Genomic DNA, 23,275 nt, shown 5'->3' with positions numbered 1-23,275 from the left:
ATCTCCATACAGCCGGGGGGTCATATCTCTTTTGGGTACCAATATATAGGCTCAGCATTTTGTGCCTTGCATATAGTAGTCAGTCAAGAAATGTTTGCTGAAGGAAATTTAATGTTTGTTTAATGTTTCCATTTAAAAAAAAAATATAGACTACCCAGCATGTGAGCAGCATACTTGTGCCAATGGAGCCTGCTATAACACTACTCAGAGGTGTGATTGGAAGATTGATTGCAGGGACTACTCTGATGAAATCAACTGTAGTAAGTAATGTGCTCGAGTTGTGTGGTGGTATGCTGAAGCTGGTTTATAATGACTTGAGATAGCCAATCATGTTGTGCATCTCTTCCCGAGTTCATGTTCTGTGAATTCATGTTGGTAGTTTGAAGTCAGCTGTTGGTGTGAGTATTGACACACTGGAAATTGGCAAACACTTCAAACCAGGGCCTTTCTGTTCCTAGAAACTGGTTGCTAAACATTTACCAGTGCACCACCGCCTAATAAGAGTCCTGTGAGATTACATGGCTACAGTGGAATTAAATTCTTTATTTTCTTTCCCTTGTTAACCTTGTGTTCCAGCTGAAGTGTGCTTGCAAAACGAGTTTTCATGTGGCAGTGGAGAGTGTATCCCTAACACCTATGTCTGCGACCATGACAATGATTGTCAAGATGGCAGTGATGAACATGCTTGCAGTACGGTGATCTCTTTATTCGGGGTCATATTGTTAGGAGTGTTTTTGTTTTGTTTTTCTACCAATGTACCGCTTTTCTCAAAGAAAAGAGTATCTATGGTTGATGGCAGATGGAGCCAGAAGATGATTTAGGGGCCATGGGACAAGCCTTCACGGTGTGTTGCTGGACCCGGGCTCCTTTATCTTCTAGGGTTCTGTGTAGAGTTGAAGGGTTATTGATGGACAGTTTTGCATTCTTTCCTTAGGCTCCAAGGGTGCAGGGTCTATTGTATCACTGAACTCTCAAATTACCCATACCTCAGGAATGGGCCTGATAACCTTGATAGTTGAGTGAGAAGGGCTTGAAAGGGAAAGGAAGTTCCCTAGTAGTAGTGGTTCTAACGCTCCTCTTTACTTTGGAACCACTTCACTCTGACCCCTCTTTTACTTCCATGCTGTTACCCGCAATGCAAACTACCCCTCTGATTGTCGTCACCTTTTGACTCATATCTTTCTTTTTTTGTTGTTTTTGTTGTTGTTGTTGTTGTTTTTTTGAGTTGGAGTCTCACTCTGTCGCCTAGACTGGAGTGCAGTGGCTGCTCCCGGCCACTGCAGCCTCGACCTGCTGGGCTCCGGCAATCCTTCTGCCTCAGCCTTCCAAGTGGCTGGAACTACAGGCGCGCACTACCACGCCCGGCTAATTTTTTTGATTAATTGTAGAGATGAGGTCTTGCCAAGTTGCCCGGGGGGTCTTGAACCCACAGGCTCAGGCAATTCACTCACCTCGGCCTCCCAAAGCGCTGGGATTACAGGCTGAGCCACTGAGCCCGGCTGAAATTTCAGTTTCTAGGAGTTGTGTTTAGGCAGTGAGGTAAGCCCTTTGATTTTTTCCATGTGATTTGTGTCTTTGGAGTACAGCTGTTGCTTTCTTCCAGACTACCCAACCTGCAGTGGTAACCAGTTCACTTGCCCCAATGGCCATTGCATCCATCAAAACTGGGTTTGTGATGGAGAGGACGATTGTAAAGATAATGGAGATGAAGATGGATGTGGTAAGGAGGGGAAGGGATTCTTAAGGAAAAGCGTTTTCTTAAATTGTTTTCCAGAACTTGTTTTGCCTCCTTTTCCTTTTTAGAAATTTCGTATGACAGGCAGGGCTCAGGACTGGCTAAAGTTTAAAAGAGTTGCTTAGGCACTTAGTGGTTGGGGAAGAAGGAGGTGACTCTACTTGCTTTTTCTAAAAAGACTCAGAACTCAAATATAGATTAAATTATAATGTTCTCCTTAAGACAAAATAGGCAGGACAGTCTTCCCCCGTTCTATATCCCACTCAGACTTTCCCCTATATCCCACTCAGACTTTCCTGCTTTCAGACTCCCTATTTTAACTGGATTAACCTATGCAAAAGTAGTAGGCTGGCGAAGGAGGAAAAATAGAGGGGGAAATGTGATTGTTTTAGATGTTACAACCTTAAAAAACAACTCTGAACCTTGGTAACAATTCAGGCATGTGGTTTTGGTTTTTTGGGTTTTTTTGGGTTGTTGTTTTCAAATTCTGGTTTCCTGATGATCCACTGACATCCAGTGGTGAGAGACCACATTAGGAACATGAGGGATGGAGCTAGGGCTTGGTAGATTCAGGTTAGCCAGGGAAGTGTGTGAGAAGATTCTGTGAGAAGGAATGTGCCAGTGACATTCACGCCTTCAGCCTGCTGGTATCAGCAGTGCCTAAAATAGTGCAGAAGTTACTAACACCCTAAATCAAGTTACCTGCACCATTTCCAATCCCAGATTTAATAAAGAAGCCTGTTCTGGAGACATCCACTGGCTTTGTGCTTTCATGTTCCAGGAAGTAGTCTTCCTACATTTGGGTTATATATTTTTTTCTTTTTTAAGTCAAGATCTCCCTCCGTTGCCCAGGCTGGAGTGCAGTGGTACTCTCATGGCTTACTGCAGCCTTGACCTTCTGAGTTCAGGCGATCATTCTGCCTCAGCCTCTGGAGTAGCTGGGACTACAGGCACATACCACTCATGCCCAGCTAATCTTTTTAAAAAAATTTTGTAGAGGTGAAGTCTCGCTGTGTTATCCAGGCTGGTCTCGAACTCCTGGTCTCAAGCAAGCCTCTCACCTCGGTCTCCCAAAGTGCTGGGATTACAGGCATGAGCCACTGTGCTCTGCCCTGGTTTTTCTTATACTATTGATATTTCATTAAATAAAACAAATCAAACAACTCAAACACAAACTCAGGAATCCTGGAGTTACCTTGATGGCCTTAGTTCTATAATTCAGGAATAAATAACTGCATCTTTTAATAAGGAGTTATGAATCTAGTTTATTGATAATTCAAGCCTAGATTTGCTTCGTATTCTTTTAACCTGGCTGGAGCCTGCCCCCTCCAGAAAAAGTGGAATAATTCCATTATGCCATTCCTTAGATCTCAATACAAGGCTAGTGGTAGAGTTAGAAACTACTGTTTTATTGTAAAATATAGATTACTTGTAGATTTCTGTGGTTTAACTTGGTCTATATGCTCTCTTAGCCACTGATTAAAAAAGAGCTGGCTCTGCTTTTCATGTGGCTAGTAACACATGCTCTTGTGTGCTCTCTTCTCTCTCTCTCTCTGTATAAATATATATATATACATATTTTTTTCCCCTCACAGAAAGCAATGTTCAGAAATGTCCTCCAAGACAATGGGCTTGCCCAAACTCTGGACAATGCATCTCAATTTATAATGTTTGTAATGGGAATAGTGATTGCCCAGGAGGAGAGGATGAAAACAGTACCACTACCGGAAAATATTGTGGTGAGTATGTAAATTTATTTGGATAGCTTTCAGATACTTATTTTTTTTTTTTTTCTAGAACAGATTCTCAAATGCAGAGCATATTGGCTGGCGTTTGCATTGCAAACTACTCCAAGACTTAGTGGCTTAAACCAAAAAACATTTATTTCTTAAAATTCTGTGAGTTGGCTAGGTAGTTCCTCTGGTCTATACCAGCTCAATCATATGGCAGGATGTTGCAATAAAAGCTTGGGCTAGAGCTGGGCTCGGTGGCTCAGCCTGTAATCCCGCGCCTTGGGAGGCTGAGGTGAGTGAATTGCCTGAGCCCGCGGGTTCGAGACCCGCCTGGGCAACTTAGCGAGACCTCATCTCTACAATAAATCAAAAATTAGCCGGGCGTGGTAGTGCGTGCCTGTAGTTCCAGCTACTTGGAAGGCTGAGGCGGAAGGATCGCTGGAGCCCAGCAGGTTGAGGCTGCGGTGGCCAGGAGCGGCCACTGCACTTCAGTCTGGGCGACAGAGTGAGACTCCAACTCAAAAAGAAAAAAAAAAGATTCTTTCAAGTCACTGCCTTTGACCAGGCTCCGTGGCTTAGCCTGTAATCCCAGCACTTTGGGAGGCCGAGCTGAGTGGATTGCCTGAGCCCGCGGGTTCGTGACCTGCCTGGGCAACTTGGTGAGACCTCATCTCTACAATAAGTCAAAAAAAAATTAGCCGGGCGTGGTAGCGCGCGCCTGTAATTCCGGCTACTTGGAAGGCTGAGGCAGAAGGATCGCTGGCGCCCAGCAGGTCGAGGCTGCGGTGGCTGGGAGCGGCCACTGCACTCCAGTCTGGGTGACAGAGTGAGACTCCAATTAAAAAAAAAAACAAAAAAAAACTTGGGCTAGCCCAGACTTGATTACACAGTGGTGGTAAGGGCAAACCCTAGTGCTCAAGCCCTTTTAAGGCTCAAATGATGTCATGTTCATTCAAGTCTTATTGTCCAAAGCAAGACATTTCACCAAGTCCAGAATGGATAGAAGAAATAGACTCTATCTCTTGAAGGGAAAGAGTTTAAAAAAATTTTTGGTAATCCCTCCCAACCCCCAACCCCCAACACACAGGAGGAATTGTTTCAGTGGCAATTTAGATGACCCTAAAGGTGTTCTGGAGGTTTTGTTTCCTGGCTTATACTTATGGAAAAAGGTCTTGTCTGGCTATACTTTTATTTTATTTTTTATTTTTATTTTTTTTTAGTTGGAGTCTCACTCTTTCACCCAGACTGGAGTGCAGTGGCCGCTCCCAGCCACCACAGCCTCGACTGCTGGGCTCCGGCGATCCTTCTGCCTCAGCCTTCCAGTAGCCGGAATTACAGGCATGTGCTACCACGCCCGGCTGATTTTTTGATTTATTGTAGAGATGAGGTCTTGCCAAGTTGTCCAGGCGGGTCTCAAACTCGCAGGCTCAGGCAATCCACTCACTTCAACCTCCCAAAGCGCGGGATTACAGGCTGAGCCACCGAACCCGGCACCCCCCCGCTTTTTTAAAGCTTCTGGTTTCTGGGTTATCTTCTTTGAGTTACTCTTCAGTAGTGAAAGTGAATTGGCCATGCACAGTGTTGGCTTACATGACCACACTTATTTATAAATAAACTAACTGGAATTAAGTTTTTTCTCATTTATTGTGACTGTAGAATATTTCTGCTACCACCAGCCATCAACTCTGTGGACAGTTGACTGTCCTGTAAAAGAATCCTATTTATGACCCTGATTTCATCAGTAGTATACTCTCTAACTAAATTAGGTTGCCTGGAAGTGTCCATGTAACTGTAATCTCAAAGCTATTTTTTGTTTTCTTGACAAAACTTGTACATAATATTTCACCCCCTCAGCTGGGCATAGTGGCTCAGCCTGTAATCCCAGCACTTTGGGAGGCTGGGGTGAGAAGATTGCCTGAGCTTGGGGGTTCGAGACCAGCCTGAGCAACTTGGTGAGACCACATTGCTACAATAAATCACAAAAACTAGCTTGGCATGGTGGCGTGCGTCTGCAGTTCCAGTTACTTGGAAGGCTGAGGCAGAAGGATCACCTAAGCCCAGCAGGTTGATGCTGCTGTGGCTGTGAGTGTGCCGCTGCACTCCAGCCTGGGCGACAAGAGTGAGACTAGGACTCAAAATAAAATAAAAAAAATTCACCCCCACCCCCCAATTTCACGTGGGAGTCTCTTAAGCAATTAACAAGAGATATGTAGTCCTAGTGCAAGTTAGAAAATAAGAATTGACAGAAAAAAAATATATAATGACCTGAAATTTCATCACTTGAAGCTAAGCACAATTAAAATTTTTAGGATATATTCTTGGTCCAGTCACTTGGACGTTCTTAGCCTTTTTTAGATGTAAAGGTAGACCTATGGCCTGATTATTTTCATAAATAACACTTATAATGACTTGTACTTTCACATAAGTTATAACTATAAAAAGGACTTTAAAAAACGTGGATTGAGCTTTTATTACATAATATTACAGTAAGGTTTGAATGATGTGAGATTTTTCTGTACCTTTATTGCATGATTACTTGACTTTTACTTACTGAAAAAAAGCCACTCCGTGAATCAATCTTGTCCAGATTCATCATTCGTTTCACAAAATTCTTTTCTCTGTTTAGACACGACTATGTGTTCTGCCTTGAGCTGTGAGTACCAATGCCGCAGTACGCCATATGGAGGGGCGTGTTATTGTCCTCAAGGTTATATCATCAACCACAATGACAGCCGAACCTGTGTTGGTAAGTGACAGGCGGGGCCACTGGTTTTCATCTTAGAGCACGATGGCTTCCATGATCTCTGGCATTAAGAAGTTTTGTGGATAGGGGTGTTGGTCTGTCATAACAAAGAACAACACAGTCCTCACTGAAAACCTGAAAACAGGAAGCTTTAACTTGGAGGAGCTTTTGCGTGGTGCACACGGCAAAAGAGTGGTTCACTGATGAGTGAGTTGACTAGCAGCATGAACCTATCCACTATCTGATGATGGAAGTGGTTCTTTTGTGTTTTTTTTGGTAAGCATTTGGAATTAAGGTTGGGGTGACCATACTGGTTATTCAATATTAATACTTCCATGAGATTGGTAGGTAGCTGTCGCATTGAGCCCATCAAGCACCCCTACCTTGTTCCCCTGGCCTCTTTTCCAAATGTGCAAATATCTCCAGTACCCAGCAGCAAAAGAGTTGTCTCCTGACACAGCAGTGGATCACTGGGTCACTGCTCAGGTGACTCCACTGAAGGGTCACTGCCCATGCTGTGCTGGCTGTTCATTCCATTGATTTTTACCTCTACTTGGAACTAGCATTTAAGATGAGCAAATTCTTTATCATGATGCTTCCAGTGGTTGATATTGAACTTGACACCATTGCACCAAATATTTCCCCACATCTCTCCCATCTGACTTATAAAAATGATTTCTTTTGCTGGAAGACTTTGATTTTGGTGCCAGTTTTATATCTCACTGTGATTAGGAGGGGTCCTTATGATGGGTGAACTAGACATGATCAGGTATCATCAGTTTTCATTTTCTTAGGATTTGAACAATGAATTTTAAAAAATTATTTTAAAGTTGTGGGGTTCAATTCAGGGTTAGATGTACAAATGTTCATTATGCAGGTACCCTTGCTGATGAGGTATGTCCCCCCCAGCAGATTCCCACTACTGCCAATCCCGCCTCCCCCACCCCTCACAGTTTCCCGCTACTGCCAATTCTTTTCTTATGGTATTACAATAATTGTTCAAGGTTCACTTATGAGTAAGAACGTGTGATACTCAGTTCTTTGTTTCTGTGATAGATAAGTTAGTATTATAGACTAAGTCGATCTAAGTTGCTGTGAAGTTCATAATTTTGTCCTTCTTTATGACTGTGTAATATTCCATCATGTATATGTACCACATTAAAAAAAATTCATTCCTCTTTCAATGGGCAGCACGATTGGTTGCATGTTTTTGCTATTGTGAATAATTCTGCAATAAACACACAAGTGCAGGTATCTTTTTTATAGAGTAATTTGAATTACTCTGGGTATATTCCCAGTAGGGGAATTGCAGGGTTGTATGGAAGGTCAATTTTTAGGTCACAGTGAATTTTTAATCCCCTGATTTCTTTTATTTGTTTCTGATTTGCGATGCATGAACAACAAACATATACACAGAAAGTGACCACAGAGGTTTTAAAAACAACTTGGTTTTTACTGTATTGGGAAAAGGCATCTGGAAGGCAACTGAAGCTATTCATGAAAATTAAGCTTGGTAGTCATCTGTGGATCTTCAAGAGATAGATGATTCAGAATCTTCCCAGGACATTTGTGTTCTTTTGATATTCCTGAGAAATTTGAGGGTTTTTTTTTTATAAGGCTTTCGGGATAAAAAATAAACATGACTTGCGTAAGAAATAATTTCTGAAATATTAACATAATTTGGCAAAAAAATACTTTCAATAAACGTTATGAAGTGATTCAATCTTTAGTCTTAGCTCATGGCTTCCAATGTAATTATACTTTGTTGAATATGACTGATCTTAATAATTACTCATGACCATAAAAACCTCTTGACCCCAGGAATAAACTCTGGTTTGCAAAGTAAACTTGGAATTCTTGAGAAAGTCTGTTCCTCAGTATTACTGAGAATTATAATAGTGGGGCTTACTTATCCTCATATGCCAAGAAAAAACTGGAGTTTTATATCCAGTAAAGCAATCCAATTGAAGTTATCTTCGTGGTGTTGTCAAGGTAGGCACTGCTAGGTTTTTAATATCAAGACTATGTCCCAAAGTTTTCCCCAAATCTAATTGCTCCTCTTAAGTAACTGTATTTGACAAAGTGCATTAAGATCAAGTGACTTACACGTCACTGTCAACCTGAGAGATCCTGGAAACTCAGAGAGAGCTCTGAATTATTTAAGAAAAGCTTCCCCCAATTTCTAATTGTTTTGAAACATTTTATAAATAAAACATTATGATGTGCAACTGGCCTTAAACAAGATTGCAGGACACTTTTTGTGTTTTATTATTATCACTACCGTTATAATAGTCATTATACTGGGGATGCATTCAAGTAATTTACAAGTACGTTTCACAGGAGTGTCCTTACTTGTTAGGTGGCTTTCTGACTTTGGAAGCCCTGTCTGTTTCTTGGCATCCCTGCCAGGCAGCCTCCCTTTGTCCAGGGTGGTGCTCTTCTAGGGGTGTGAGACTGCTCCTTTGTCTTTAGCAAATGTCAGGCTCCTCTGTCCCCCTTTATTGCCACCCAGCTGCCAATCCCATCTCCAGCTTTTTCGTTCTTTAGGCATTTTCCTTTTCTCTTAGTAGAAAAGGAATTTCAATAGAAATACCAGAAGCCACATTCTCAGTATTACGTCAGCTGTTCTCTCGTTTTTGTTTCTTAGCCCCCAAAGAGGAGTTTGGGACAGAGCAGTCTTAGAGTTGAAACTTGGTAGGCCATGAAGTCTTTTCAGTAAAAGTGATTTGTTCTTTCAGAATCCCTAGTTCAGTCTTGTTGATACCCCACAACCTGTTCTCAGTCTTTCTTTTCACCCTAGAGCCCAGATAACACTTTTTCCATCTTTTACAATATGGAAGTCTATGATGAGCCTTGGGTACTGTTTCTTTTTTTACTTTTTTTTGAGTTGGAGTCTTACCCCATCACCCAGGTTGGAGTACAGTGGCATGGTCACGGTCACCGCAGCCTCCACCCGCTGGTCTCAGGTGATCCCCACCTCAGCCTTCCAAGTAGCTGGAACTACAGGCATGTTTCACCATGCCCAGCTAATTTTTCTTGATTTATTGTAGAGATGAGGTCTTGCCAAGTTGCCCAGGCTGGTCTTGAACCTGTGAGCTTAGGCGGTCCTCTCACCTCAGCCTCCCAATGTGCTGGGATTATAGATGAGAGCCACCGTCCCTGGTGGGTTCTGTGTCTGAGTGTCTAGGACTTCTTAAACTTCAGAGGTTCAGGTCACTTCAAGTTTTGCAACTCCTTAAGGAGTGAAAGGCTGTGATAACAAGGTTCTTGTTTTTAAAAATTTACATTTGACCTATTAATGAATATAACACAAAAAGATCACAATTTATGCTGTGCACAAAATAATTTCAGGTTTTAGAGATCATATTCAGTTTATATAACATATTGGAGGTAGTGTGGGCCAATACCGAGGCGCTAGTTTTAAGTTCCACAACAGACACTTTCTTTCAATCCCTCAGTACATTTCTGGGACTTTAGTGCAGACACCCTCATTTGGAGATAATCTCAAATGTCTACATTTGAGGACCTTTGTGAATATGAGGCCCTCTGCCATCTGTAGAGACCTTTTCTGTGACCTTCTCTACCCTTCAAGAATTTGTCATTTGCCCCTAACTTTTGAAGCTGAGTTCACATTTATTTCACACTTGTGCCAAAGAAGACCATATTTTCTGTCTTTGTAAAGATAGCTCTTTAAATACATGACATTATGAAACTAGTTATACTTGTTTCAGCCAAGCTAAAATTTTAGGGAAATTGTTGTTTTGATTTGCTCTCTCAAGCATTTCAATTCAACAAATGCTGCCTGTATATCTGTAACCCTCTGCCTGGTTGACTCATTACAGAGGCTTTAGGTTTTAGAAATGTATGCCACATTTGTTATCTTGGACATGGCTCCACAGTGAATACCTCGGTGGTAATCAAGAATAACATTGAATAATCCTGACACGAAATCTTGTGTCTTTCTACCATTCATTGGCCTCTGGTAGTTTTGACCTGGCGGTGGAGCCCCTGCATCTTGCTGAAGCAGTTTACTGGGCTCATTGTTTCTGATTGACAGGACATGCTGTTTGTTGACAGAATGACATCGTGGTGCAGAGTGAGGGCAGGGAGGTCATTCAGCATGGTGGGGTTTCACACAGCCAGATGGATCAGAGGGTGTCTAAGGGGGTCTAAGCTAAAAAGGAGGTTTTGAATTATTTTCAAAGCAGTATTTGTTGGTAGGAGGAGACAGAGAATAAAAAGGAAAGTAAAACAGATACAAACTGGGTTGGGAGGTGGATTATAACGTGGTGTTTCAGTGTTTTACGTAGTTTCTGTTATTTTTTTTACTGTTGTGTAAATCCTCAATTCTACGTTTGTTTTCTTGTCTTCACTTTGGCTGAGGGTGGATATTAAAGAGTCTTCATATTTCTCCATAGTGATCTAAAGGATACAATTTTATTCAGTCGCTAAAAGTAATAGATTTTATACGTTTATTCGAATTCTTAAAGCACTTGCAATGCAGGTGATAGGAAGGGCATTTGTGCCCAAGAAGTCCTAGTTATGACTTCTCCACCTTTTATTTCATTGTGTTTGACATCAGAACTCCTGCTCCCAGGGTGACTCTAGACCCTTAGATATAGTCTCATGGATCTTGCATTCAAAATGAGGTCATGACAAAAAATTTTTATTTTAGCGTTGTGGAGTATATGTGAGGATTTACTACATAAGTAAATTGTGTGCAGGCGAGGTTTGGACTTCTAATGGGCCCTCTCTCCCCCAGGTAGTGGACCTGGTACCCAGAGTGTGGTTGTGTGCCCCCTGTCTCGCCTCCGTCTCTTTCTCTTCCTCCCTCCTTTGGCAGTGTCCAGCATCTGTTGTTTGCACCTTTGGGCTTGTGTGTCCAGTGATCAGGGCCCACTCTATGAGTGAGAACATACAACATTCAGACTTTTGTTTCTGTGATAGTTCACTTAAAATGATGATCTGCATCTGCATCCATGTTGCTGCAAAGGACATGATTTTGTTCTTTATGGCTGTATAGTATTCCATCACGTATATATACCACATTCTCTTCATCCAGTCAACTTTGGATGGGCATCTGGATTGGTTTTATGTTTTGCTATTGTGAATTCCAGGCATTTGAGGAAGATTGTCCTGTACTTTCATTCCTACTGAGGTGAAGCCTTAGGTGGAGTTTTCTCAGGGCTGAGGTGAGGGCACAGAAGAGATTCATGCCCACGTGACCTTCTACCCGGTCAATCTAGATCATTCTTTTCTTTGGTTAGTCATAGTCCTTGGAAAGAAAGATATACTGGCTCATGTTGTTATGTTTGGTCGGGAGGGAATACCGCAGCCATTAGCTTGATCCCAGAATCGTCTTGGGTTTTTCTAGTTCGAGAGTCATGGAATGGTGGGCCACCCAGAAGGTATGGTAGAACACAATTCCTGCAAATGTAATCAGATCCTAGAAATCTGGAGAATTCTAGACCTGAAAACATTATGGTTTCAGAAATTCTAATCTACTTGAGAATTTCCTGAAGACAGGGGGCATGGGAACCCTATGGAAGTTGAAATTATTTTCAAGACATGAAAAATTTCTTCTCATATTTTCATCCATTGACTTATGAATCATTCACTGTGGCTATGAAGGTCACTCTTCCAGGGAAAAGAACAGGATAAAGGAGGATGGACGTTGGACTTGGATTTGGAAAGTAAAATATACCATGGATAGGACAATTTCTGCACACTTCAACCCTTACAGTCTTCAAGAAAGATCCTTTTTATATGTTGTGTTCTTTTTCCCTACCCCCATATGTACTGTTTATGTCAAACTCTTATTTACACAGAGGAATTGAGACTTCTCTGGCAATGAACAGAGCTCTGTCATGTAAGGGACTTTCGGTAAACACTTATTAAACAAATGAATAATAAGTTAATGAATAAGTAGAATACATTTTTCATGTCTTGAATGTAATTTCAATTATGATTTTTTGACAAAAAGACAGCTGAGTAAATAGACGTTTTCAAACACTTTATTTTATTCACAGATTTGTGCTTCTTGGAGGGGCTAGATATAAAGCAAGTCTTACTTTATTCTTAAATAGCGCTGTCTAATAGAACTTTCTGCAATGATGTCAATGTTCAATATCTTTCCTCTCCCATATGGTAACTATTAGTTCAGTGTAACCGTTGAGCACTTGAAATGTAGCAAATGTGACTGGGAAACAATGATTAATTTAATTTAATTTAAATTAGTCTAAATATACATTTTAGGCTCCACATGGGGTGCAGCTCCTGTTTTGGAAAGCACAGTTTTAAAGGGAAACATTAACCTCCTAATTTTTATCATTTTGTAAACCAGTGTGAACAGATGAAAGCAATATCACAGGGCTATGAATTCAAGCAGTGTTGAGCATCTTCTATAAAGTTAATTCTTCATGTAGTTAAAAAAAAATTTAAATGCCCCTTTCCCTTAAATAAAGATCTTTGTTTTTAATTCATATTTTGTTATCATATGCCTAGAACCTGTGCCTACCTCTAAAGAGGGATTATTTAGACACAGGGAAGCTCATACTCCTGGCCATCTTATCCAGAATTTTTTGGGAAGAGGGTACTCACGAAATGTTGGTAAACATGATTACAAATGTGTATTTCCTATGTGGCAGAGTTTGATGATTGCCAGATATGGGGAATTTGTGACCAGAAATGTGAAAACCGATTATTAGGCTATGCCCGGTGCCACTGTGAAGAAGGGTATATCTTGGAGCGTGAACGTCATTGCAAAGCAAATGATTCCTGTGAGTAAATTACAGACACCTGTATCTCTGAACAGTAACCTTCTAATATCTTCCTTCCACAGCTAGTGACAAAAGAATTATCAGTATTTATGCTGGTGATAGGGTTTTGTTTATCATCACAAATCAGGGATGGCCCCTGCTGCCAGAAAGAATGAGTCAATTTCTCCCTCCCTCCCTTCCTTTGAGATAGGATCTTACTTTGTCACCCAGGCTGGAGTGCAGTGGTGTAGTTGTAGCTCACTATAGCCTCAAATTATGGGGCTCAAACAAACCTCACACTTTAGCTTCCTGAATAGCTAGGACTCAAGATATGCGCCACTGTACTCGGCCTAACATTAATTTTATACTTTGATTATTAAGGACCAATTTGTGGATGAATTGTTTGTTAACTTTGGTCTAGGCTATCATCTCACCTATCTTTAATTATGAAATAAATTTTATGCCTATATTTGAATGGTGTGGACATTTAACTTTTAATTAATTTACTTTGCTCAAAAGTTGGTGACAATTATCTATAGAAATAATTTCAGCATTGTTTATGCAAAGTTTAAGGGTGTTTCCAAATGGACATGCCAAATTGGAATTAAAATTTGTGTGAATGCCCTCATTCTGGGTATTCTCTGGCATAAATCTAAGAATACCAGAGTAGGGAAGAGTCATGGGGAAAACCTGCTAAAAAAAAAGACGAGCCCCTCAAGGCATTTTGTCATTATGGATTTCTGGGAAAGAAGGTCTCAACTCTTCTTTTCCAATTGTTATTCCACACTTGATTTTGAAGTGCCTTTGGTGCCAAACTTAACTGCGCCCATGATTAACAAATGGCCCATTTTCTAGTTGTTTTTACAAAGAAATACCTGATTTGCTGTGTACTAACTTTTAGGTACAGCTGATTTTTAACAATTCAATTTATTTATTTTTGAATAGGTAATATATTCATATGTTTAAAATTTTAAATTATAAGAAGGTATATAGTGAAATGCCTCCCTCTATTCTTGTCCCCCTCTGTCTGGTTTCCACTTCTTTTTCATGGATAATTTCTGTTTATTTCCATTCTAGAGATCTGTTTTGTTTGTTTGTTTTGAGTCAGAGTCTTGCTCTGTTGCCCAGTCTGGAGTGCAGTGGCACAATCATGGCTCACTGCAACCTCAACCTCCTGGACTCAGGCATTCCTTTTGTCTCAGCTTCCCAAGTAGCTGAAACTGCAGGTGTACGCCATGATGCCTGGATAATATTTTTACTTTTGATAGAAATGAGATCTTGCTATGTTGTCCAAGCTGGTCTCAAACTCCTGGGCTCAAGCAATCCTCCCACCTCAGCTTCCCAAAGTACTGGGATTACAGGCACAAGCCACCAAACCCAGCCTCAATTCTACAGATCTTTAAATGCATATATAAGAGTGTACGAATATAGATATTTGTATCCTATTTTTTACATATATGGTTTAAAACTATATACAGAATTATGCATCTTGCTAATGTCAATTTTTTCTTTTCTTTTTCTTTTTTTTTTTGAGTTGGAGTCCCACTCTGTCGCCCAGACTGGAGTGCAGTGACTGTTCCCGGCCACCGCAGCCTCGACCTGCTGGGCTCCAGCGATCCTTCCGCCTCAGTCTTCCAAGTAGCTGGAATTACGGGCATGCGCTACCACACCCTGCTGATTTTTTTGTAGAGATGAGGTCTTGCTGCCCAGGCGGGTCTCGAACCCTCAGGCTTAGGCAATCCACTCATCTCAGCCTCCCAAAGGCACGGGAATACAGGCTGAGCCACCGAGCCCAGCTTAATGCCAATATTTTCAAGAGCTTTCCCTATCAGCACACAAAACTCTTCTTTAATTCTTTTTTTTAAATAATGGCATAATATTTCACTTTTTGGATATACATAATTTATTTAACTAGTCCCCTACTGATTGACTTTTATATCATTTCTTATATTTTGTTTTTGCAAATAAGACTGCAATAAGTATAGACAGAGAAGACTTGAAACCGTCCTTGCTGTGTTTTTCATAGAGTGATTTCCTGGTAATCTTTAAAATGTATTCTGTGATTAACATAAACTCCATGGAGGTAAGGTACTCCTATCATTAAAAGCCTCAAATTCCTGATGTTTTCTCCTCAGTGTCATTTAAAGGGCATTGGACCAGCAGTCAGGGCATTTGAATTCTTGCCACACTCTTCTTAACGTTCTGTGACTTGGACATGCCATTAAGCATTCTTGTGCCTCAATATGCCCTTCTGTAAAATGGGTAGTATGATAGCTCCCTGTTTGTCTCAGAAGTTTATGTTAAACTCAGGTAAGATGATGTAGATGATAGTATGAGAAAGCTTGTTAGTGGTAGGTTACTTCCCCATCCTTGTTCACCTGAAGGAGTGGTAATGCCTTCCCTCTTCCCATTTAGTTGGTGAGGGCTCCATCATCTTCTCCAATGGTCGGGATTTGCTAATTGGTGATATTCATGGGAGAAACTTCCGGAGCCTCATAGAGTCTGAGAATCGTGGAGTGGCAGTGGGTGTGGATTTCCACTATCGCCTGCACAGAGTCTTTTGGACAGACGTTGTGCAAGATAAGGTAAATAGAAATTTCAGGAGCTTAGCTTGGGAGCTGAATAGGACCCCAAGCACTAAGTGTTGATAGCTTTTCATTTTTGGGGGAGTAGAGGGAAAAGTTCCTTTGTTTTCTAACAAAAAAGGCTCTTGAGATATTTTATGTTAATCAGCACCTTTTCCATGCTATACTATTACATGTGACCTATTAAACAAAGCAGTCTATTATATGGATTAGCCTTGAGCAACTTTTAATTTTATTCGAAATGGAGTCCAAAAGCCTAATTAAAAGAAATAGTAGACATTCTTTCAAAACTGGATAGATATTTGGTAGTAATTTTTGAAACTTGATCACTTAAAATGAAAAAAGTATTCTGCTTTCCTGGATGATAAAAATCAGATTTTTACCTGCATCTCCGAAATGGAACTGTAATTGAGAACTGGGTAACAAATATTGACAGTATTTTGATTAATAGCCAAAATTTTGTTACACTGTCTTATGTGGAAAGTATGATGGATTTAATTTCAACTTTGAGTAATGTAGTGGAGATTTTTGAAACATAAATTTAGAGACTCCTAAAGAGTTATGGGATTTCATTTGTTTCTTCATCTTATATTTTCTTCTTCTTCTTCTTCTTTTTTTTTAAAAGCTGAGGTCTCACTCTGTTGCTCAGGCTGGTGTGTACAGCTCACTGTAGCCTCAACCTTCTGTGTGCTTAGGCAATCCTTCCACCTCAACCACCAGAGAAGCAGGGTCTATAGGTGCATGCTCCTATGCCAGGCTAATTTTTTTTTTTTTGAGTCGGAGTCTTACTCTGTTGCCTGGACTAAAGTGCAGTAGCACGCTTACAGCCACCACAACCTCATTCGGCTGGGCTCAGGCAATCCTTCCACCTCAGCCTTTCAAGTAGCTGGAACTACAGGTGTACGCCACCATGCTCAGCTAATTTTTTGAATTATTGTGCAGACAAGGTCTCTCGCCAAGTTCTCCAGGCTGGTCTCGAACCCCTGGGCTCAGGCAATCCTCTTGCCTCGGTCTCCCAAAGTGTTGGGATTAATTGTGTGAGCCACCACACCCAGCTAATTTTTTTTTTTTTTGGTAGAAATGATATCCTGCTATGTTGTCCGGGTTGGTCTCGAACTCCTGAGTTCCAACAATCCTCTTGCCTCGGCCTCCCAAAGTGCTGGGGTTACAGGTGTAGTAAGCCACTGTACCCAGCCACTTTCTCTGACATTTTCTTATACCGTTAATACAATTCTAGTTCATTTAAATCATAATTTGCATGAAGTTTCTAAAAGCTAGGAATTTGGATTATTAGCAATTCTGATTAGATGAATAATCATCATTCAAAACAAAACAAACCACACAGTTGGTTATGCTTAAGTATAATAATTTTGGTTTTTTTTTCAGGTTTTTTCAGTTGATATTAATGGTTTAAATATCCAAGAAGTTCTCAATGTTTCTCTTGATGCTCCAGAGAACCTGGCTGTGGACTGGGTTAATGATAAACTTTATCTGGTCGAGACTAAGGTCAACCGTATAGATATGGCCAATTTGGATGGAAGCTACCGGGTTACCCTTATAACAGAAAACTTGGGGCGTCCTAGAGGAATTGCCTTGGACCCAACTGTTGGGTAAGTGATGTGAAAATATGCTGATTCATGTATTTTTGGACTTGTATCTCTCCCCTTACACATTGATCATCCATTGGATTAATTGAAGAAGATTTAATTCGTAGAAGATTTAAGGATGTTTTTAAATATAATCCCATTTGAGGATATGTAGTCCAAACACATCTACCGGTATACTAAAAATACTTGATGTTTTGGGGGTATGAATTTAGAGAACCATGGGGCTATAAAAAAACAGAGGGCCAATCAGGAGTGTCAACAACTCCAAATAGCAACTATTACAATGCACTAATATTCTGGCCTAAAAATTCACATTTGGCCAGCCAGGCATAGTGGTGTGTACCTATAGTTACAGCTACTCAGGGGGCTGGAGCAGGAGGAATACTTGAACCCAGGAGTTTAAGGTCATCCTGAGCATTTAGAAAGAATCCATCTTTTTAAAAAGTAATATGCTCCTTCTTTTTAAAATTTATTTTATTTTTATCTCGTTTATTTATTTATTGGTCAGAGTCTCACTTTGTTGCCTAGGCTGGAATGCAGTGGCATAGTCATGGCTCACCACAGCCTCGACCTCCTGGGCTCCAGCGATCCTTCTGCTTCTGCCTCCTGAATTGTTGGGTCTATTGGCAGGTGCCACCATGCCTGGATTTCTTTTTTATTGTTGTAGAGGTGAGGTCTCACTATGTTGCCCAGTCTGGTCTTGAACTCCTGGTCTCAAGCAATCCTCCTGCCTCAGTTTCCCTAAGTGCTGAGATTATAGGCATGAGTCACTGTGCCTGGCTAGGGGTATGAATTTTATTCTTAGTTTTTGTCACATTTTCTTAGCTAAGAGATTGAAATCTGTGTTCTGACTCAATCAGATAATATTATTACAACTAAATATTACTGTGTTTCACCATTATTTTATTTTATTTTATTTTGAGTTGGAGTCTCACTCTTGTCTCCCAGGCTGCAGTGCAGCAGTATGCTCACGGCCACTGCAGCCTCCACCTGCTGGACTTAGACGATCCTTCTGCCTCAGCCTTCCAAGTAACTGGAACTACAGATGCACACCACCACGTCCGGCTAGTTTTTGTGACTTATTGTAGAGATGAGGTCTCACCAAGTTGCCCAGGCTGGTCTCGAACCTGCGGGATCAGATGTCTTCTCGCCTCAGCCTCCCAAAGTGCTGGGATTACAGGTTGAGCCACCACGCCTGGCCTGTTTCACCATTATTAAGATGATCATTCTAATATGAATGAGCTGTAAAGTTTTTTTGTTTTTTTTTTGAGTTGGAGTCTCACTATCGCCCAATCTGCAGCCTCGACCTGCTGGGCTCAGGAGATCCTTCCGCCTCAGCCTTCCAAGTAGCTGGAACTACAGGCGCACGCTACCACGCCCGGCTCATTTTTGATTTATTGTAGAGATGAGGTCTCGCCAAGTTGCCCAGGCGGGTCTCGAACCTGCGGACTCAGGCAATTCACTCACCTCAGTCTCCCAAGGCGTGGGATTACAGGCTGAGCCACCGAGCCCGGCTCTGTAAAGTTTTTTTAAAGGAGAGGAACGGTGGTTGAAACTGTTCCTTTAAGTACTTTCTTGTTATAGACTGGGTTTGAAATATCAGTGCTAATATTGCATTACAAGTTGTTTAGTGTGAATCAGCTCACCAAAACTGATAATGCTCTTCTTCAGGTTTAAATGCAAATTCTTGATCTCCACATTTAAGAAGAGTTAGAGATTTAACTTTCTCTTAGAATTTCACAGTTGGGTCTTAAGAACCAACCCTTGGACAAACTTCAGGCAGTTTTAGTGTTGGTGAATGGTGATTATTCACAAGTCTGCTTCATTATATCAGCTGTCCTTTCTTGAAAATGATGGAGATGTTCTCTGGACTGTACCTCAGAATGGAAAATTGAAGGAAAGAAATGGCTTAATACCATATTTTAAAAGGTATTTTAAAGTTTTCTTGGATGTATAAAAGAAAAGCAAAAGACAGAAAAAGGGAATAGAGGAGAAAGCTAAGAAGGTAAATATGGGCTGAGTGCGGTGGCTTAAGCCTGTAATCCCAGCACTTTGGGAGGCTGAGGAGGGAGGATTGTTCGAGACCAGTCTAGGCAACACAGTGAGACTTTGTCTCTATAAAAGTAAAGTAAGGCCAGGAGCGGTGACTTAAGCCTGTAATACCAGCACTTTGGTAGACTGAGGCAAGAGGATTGCCTGAGCCCATGGGTTCAAGACCAGCCTGGGCAACTTGGTGAGACTTTGTCTCTACAGTAAATCAAATAATTAGAAGCCAGGCTTGGTGGCTCAGCCTGTAATCCTGCGCCTTTGGGAGGCTGAGGTGAGTGGATTGCCTGAGCCCACAGATTCGAGACCCGCCTGGGCAGCAAGACCTCATCTCTACAGTAAATAAAAAAATCAGCCGGGCGTGGTAGCGCATGCCTGTAATTCTGGTTACTTGGAAGGCTGAGGCGGAAGGATTGCTGGAGCCCAGCAGGTCGAGGCTGCGGTGGCCAGGAGCGGCCACTGCATTCCAGTCTGGGTGACAGAGTGAGACTCCAACTCAAAAAAAAAAAAAAATATTAGCCACGCGTGGTGGCACACACCTGTAGTTCCAGTTACTTGGAAGACTGAGGTGAAGAATCACCTGAACCCAGTAGGTCGAGGCTGTGGTGGCCATGAATGTGCCACTGCACTCCAGCCTGGGCAACAGAATGAGACTTTGTCTCTAAATAATTAAACAAACAAACAAATAAATAAATAAAATAAAGATAAAATAAATTTAAAAAGAAGGTGCATATAAGTTTTTTTAAAAGATAGATTCTTTCTAAATACTCCTGGGCTCAAGTATTCCTCCTGGCACACCACTGTGTCCAGCTGACCAACTGTGAATTTTTAGGCCAAAATATTAGTGCATTGTAATAGTTGCTATTTGGAGTTATTGATGTTCCTGATCGGCCATCTGTTTTTTTTTTTTTTATAGCCCCATGGTTCTCTAATCAGCTGGAGAAAATTTTCATTGATCCAGACATACTATTTAAAAACAATATTTTCCAGGTAAACTTGTAAAATAACAGATTCTTTCATTTTTTGTTTTCTTTCATAGTTATTTATTTTTCTCAGATTGGGAGAGCCTTTCTGGGGAACCTAAACTTGAAAGGGCTTTCATGGATGGCAGCAACCGTAAAGACTTGGTAAAAACAAAGCTAGGATGGCCTGCTGGGATAACTCTGGATATGATCACTAAGCGTGTTTACTGGGTTGACTCTCGGTTTGACTACATTGAAACTGTAACTTATGATGGAATCCAAAGGTAAGAAATATTTTTTATAAGTTTTGGGAAAGGTACACCGTATGTAGGGAGAAGGACACCAAAGGACCTGATTTTAAAACATCGCTTTGTTGGTTGACATGATAGATTGAATGACCTTTGTATTGACATTTGCATGAAGTGACCTACTCTGAGTTAACATTTCTTGTGTTCCATACTAACACTCATTAAACATTATCTCCAACATTTGTTCTTTGATTTTTTTCCTCTTCATCTCTTTTCTCAGTCCCAGATAAAGCCTGTTCTTTTCATTCACTTCTGAGTCCATTTATTTCTCCAGGTCCTTTATGCTTTGTTTTTCAAGATCACTTTACCTTTTAGTTTTATCTGACTTTCCCTCAACAATGTATGTTTTATTATGTATTTGACATTATCCACCAGTAGTTAATTAGATTTTACTCTACTCACATATTTCAAATTTTAAGGAGAATTTTCTTGTGTTATTTTTACCTGATACACTTCAAAGATACAGCAATATTTGAAAGTTGAACAAGGCCTATGTTTTTCTTCACCTTGATAGTCTGACTAGAGCTAATTGTAAATTAAATTGTAAAACTATTTTAGATCTTCTCCTATTTTTTAAAATTTTCTATTTTGATACATGCGCAGGCTTGTTACATAGAAATATTGTGTGATGGTGAGGCTTAGGCTTCTTTTTATGTGTGTGTGTGTTGGAGTCTCACTCTGTTGCCCAGACTGGAGTGCAGTGGCCGCTCCCGGCCACCGCAGCCTCGACCTGCTGGGCTCCGGCGTTCCTTCCACCTCAGCCTTCCAAGTAGCCAGAATTACAGGCATGCACTACCACACCCGGCTGATTTTTTTGCTTTATTGTAGAGATGAGGTCTTGCTGCCCAGGTGGGTCTCGAACCCTTGAGCTCAGGCAATCCACTCACCTCAGCCTCCCAAAGGCGTGGAATTATAGCCTGAGCCGCCAAGCCTGACTGAGGCTTAGTCTTCTACTGAGCCTGTCACCCAGGGTAATTGAGTAAAACATGTTCTTCACATTTTGGTAAAAAATATATTCCTGGTGGATTCAGCAAATAGGCTGATATTTTAATTTTTCCAAATGACTTGATTTAATTTTTGTGTGTTTGTTTTTTGTTTTTTTCTTTTTGAGTTAGAGTCTCACTTTGTCGCCCAGACTGGAGTGCAGTGGCCGCTCCTGGCCACCGCAGCTTCGACCTGCTGAGCTCCAGTGATCCTTCCGCCTCAGCCTTTCAAGTGGCTGGAACTACAGGCGCGTGCTACCACACTCGGCTAATTTTTTGATTTATTGTAGAGATGAGGTTTCGCCAAGTTGCCCAGGCGGGTCTCGAACCTGCGGGCTCAGGCAATCCACTCACCTCAGCCTCCCAAAGGCACGGGATTACAGGCTGAGCCACCGAGCCCGGCTGATTTAATTTTTTTAATGAAATCATTATCACAGTTTTGCTTTTTCTTGTATCTCTGGTTTGTAAGGATGACATAACAGTTTGCCACTGGATTTTATATGCTTAGAACAAACTCTGTTTCATCAGGTGAAATGATTGAATATTAATACTGTGACCTCCTATAGCAGTGTTAATCACTTATATAATCACAGTATTATCACCTCCTAAACTGAATTCCATATTGCAAATAGAAATTAATTTTATGAAAAAAAATTAGTCAACCTGATAAATTGTATAAAACACTTAGGAAATTGCCTAATTTTTTTGTTTCATTGGGGTATTTTAGCATTATATTATATAGTCTCAATATTTTTATACTAAGGTTAAAGTAAGGCATGAAAGATGAAAATCAATGGAGTTTCAGAAAGATTTGAGTGGTTTGAAACATCAAAGAAATGTTAAAGCTGCAAGTACAGCTGAAATCATAAACTCTTTGCCTCTTGCTTTACCAGTAGGTGACATTCAGGGTTCTGGAATTTGCTAAGTGAAAAAACCATTCTCTAATCCTAATGTGCCATGTCATTATTGAGCGTTTCAAAGTGTATGCTAACTTGCTACCTTAGGTTTTTTGTTTTCTCCACTTTAGTGTATTTGCCAGCTTTAGTATCTTCAAGTCTTTCCTTAGAGCTCTATGGTACTTTTTAGTTTTCAGGAACTGCTAGGGTTTTTCTGTGCGGTCTTTCTATTATGCCAAAAGAAAGAAAATAAGAGTATCCCTTCTTGATCCATCATCTACCTCACTGTATTCATATGTCTGAGTCATCTTTATATAGCTGGTAGGTGTTGTTGATGTCTTCCCCTTGCTTAGTGCTTAGTGCCTTTTATTTTTGTTTTCTTCCTATTTAAGCAGCTCTGGGTCTCCATTACAAGTATGATCAATTGACAGTTTCATAAAGCAGATACATACAAGTGGTCATACTCCATTTTGCTCTCCTTATAGTGACATCAGAACAGATCTGGGTGTTTGCTATGGGTTGAACTCTACTACTTACTGTCCTGCCCCCTAATTGTTGAGAAATGGTAAATGATGCAATGAGAAGTAATTGTTGAAGGCATTTTTTTTTTAACCAGACTTTCTAATGCTTGTTACATTCGTTCAAAGTACTATTTCTTATCTTCTATATGTGGGGTAAACTTAATGAAATGAAGAGGAAATGAGAAACAGCAGTTTCAAAAAAAAAGGCCTCGAACAAGCTAGGATTGACTGGGACTAGAATTTAAGTTTCAAGGGTGGTATTTACCTTCGGTATTTAATTGAATGTACTACCTTTTTTTAAATTTTTATTTTTGAGTTGGAGTCTCACTTAGTCGCCCAGACTGGAGTGCCGTGGCCGCTCCCGGCCACCGTAGCCTCGACCTGCTGGGCTCCGGCGA

The 23,275-nt window shown here is 40.8% G+C and overlaps 1 protein-coding gene across 1 annotated transcript in view; it reads left to right on the top strand.

Annotated features, from left to right (window-relative positions):
- Positions 1 to 23,275, top strand: part of LOC103268533 (low-density lipoprotein receptor-related protein 2-like) — a gene marked incomplete at its 3' end in the record, with an annotated part of 150,240 nt that overhangs the window by 73,617 nt on the left and 53,348 nt on the right. The window contains exons 9-17 of the mRNA XM_021716584.1: positions 150 to 260; positions 577 to 690; positions 1,604 to 1,720; positions 3,331 to 3,474; positions 6,095 to 6,214; positions 12,859 to 12,990; positions 15,385 to 15,554; positions 16,941 to 17,164; positions 20,247 to 20,453. Coding sequence (XP_021572259.1) covers positions 150 to 260; positions 577 to 690; positions 1,604 to 1,720; positions 3,331 to 3,474; positions 6,095 to 6,214; positions 12,859 to 12,990; positions 15,385 to 15,554; positions 16,941 to 17,164; positions 20,247 to 20,453 — 1,339 coding nt within the window. The remainder of the gene's footprint in view (positions 1 to 149; positions 261 to 576; positions 691 to 1,603; positions 1,721 to 3,330; positions 3,475 to 6,094; positions 6,215 to 12,858; positions 12,991 to 15,384; positions 15,555 to 16,940; positions 17,165 to 20,246; positions 20,454 to 23,275) is intronic.

Source organism: Carlito syrichta, unplaced genomic scaffold, assembly GCF_000164805.1.
Source record: "Carlito syrichta isolate Samal-C Ts95f unplaced genomic scaffold, Tarsius_syrichta-2.0.1 Scaffold308846, whole genome shotgun sequence".
Classification (NCBI taxonomy): Eukaryota; Metazoa; Chordata; class Mammalia; order Primates; family Tarsiidae; genus Carlito; species Carlito syrichta.
This window is presented reverse-complemented; position numbering and strand designations above follow the sequence as displayed.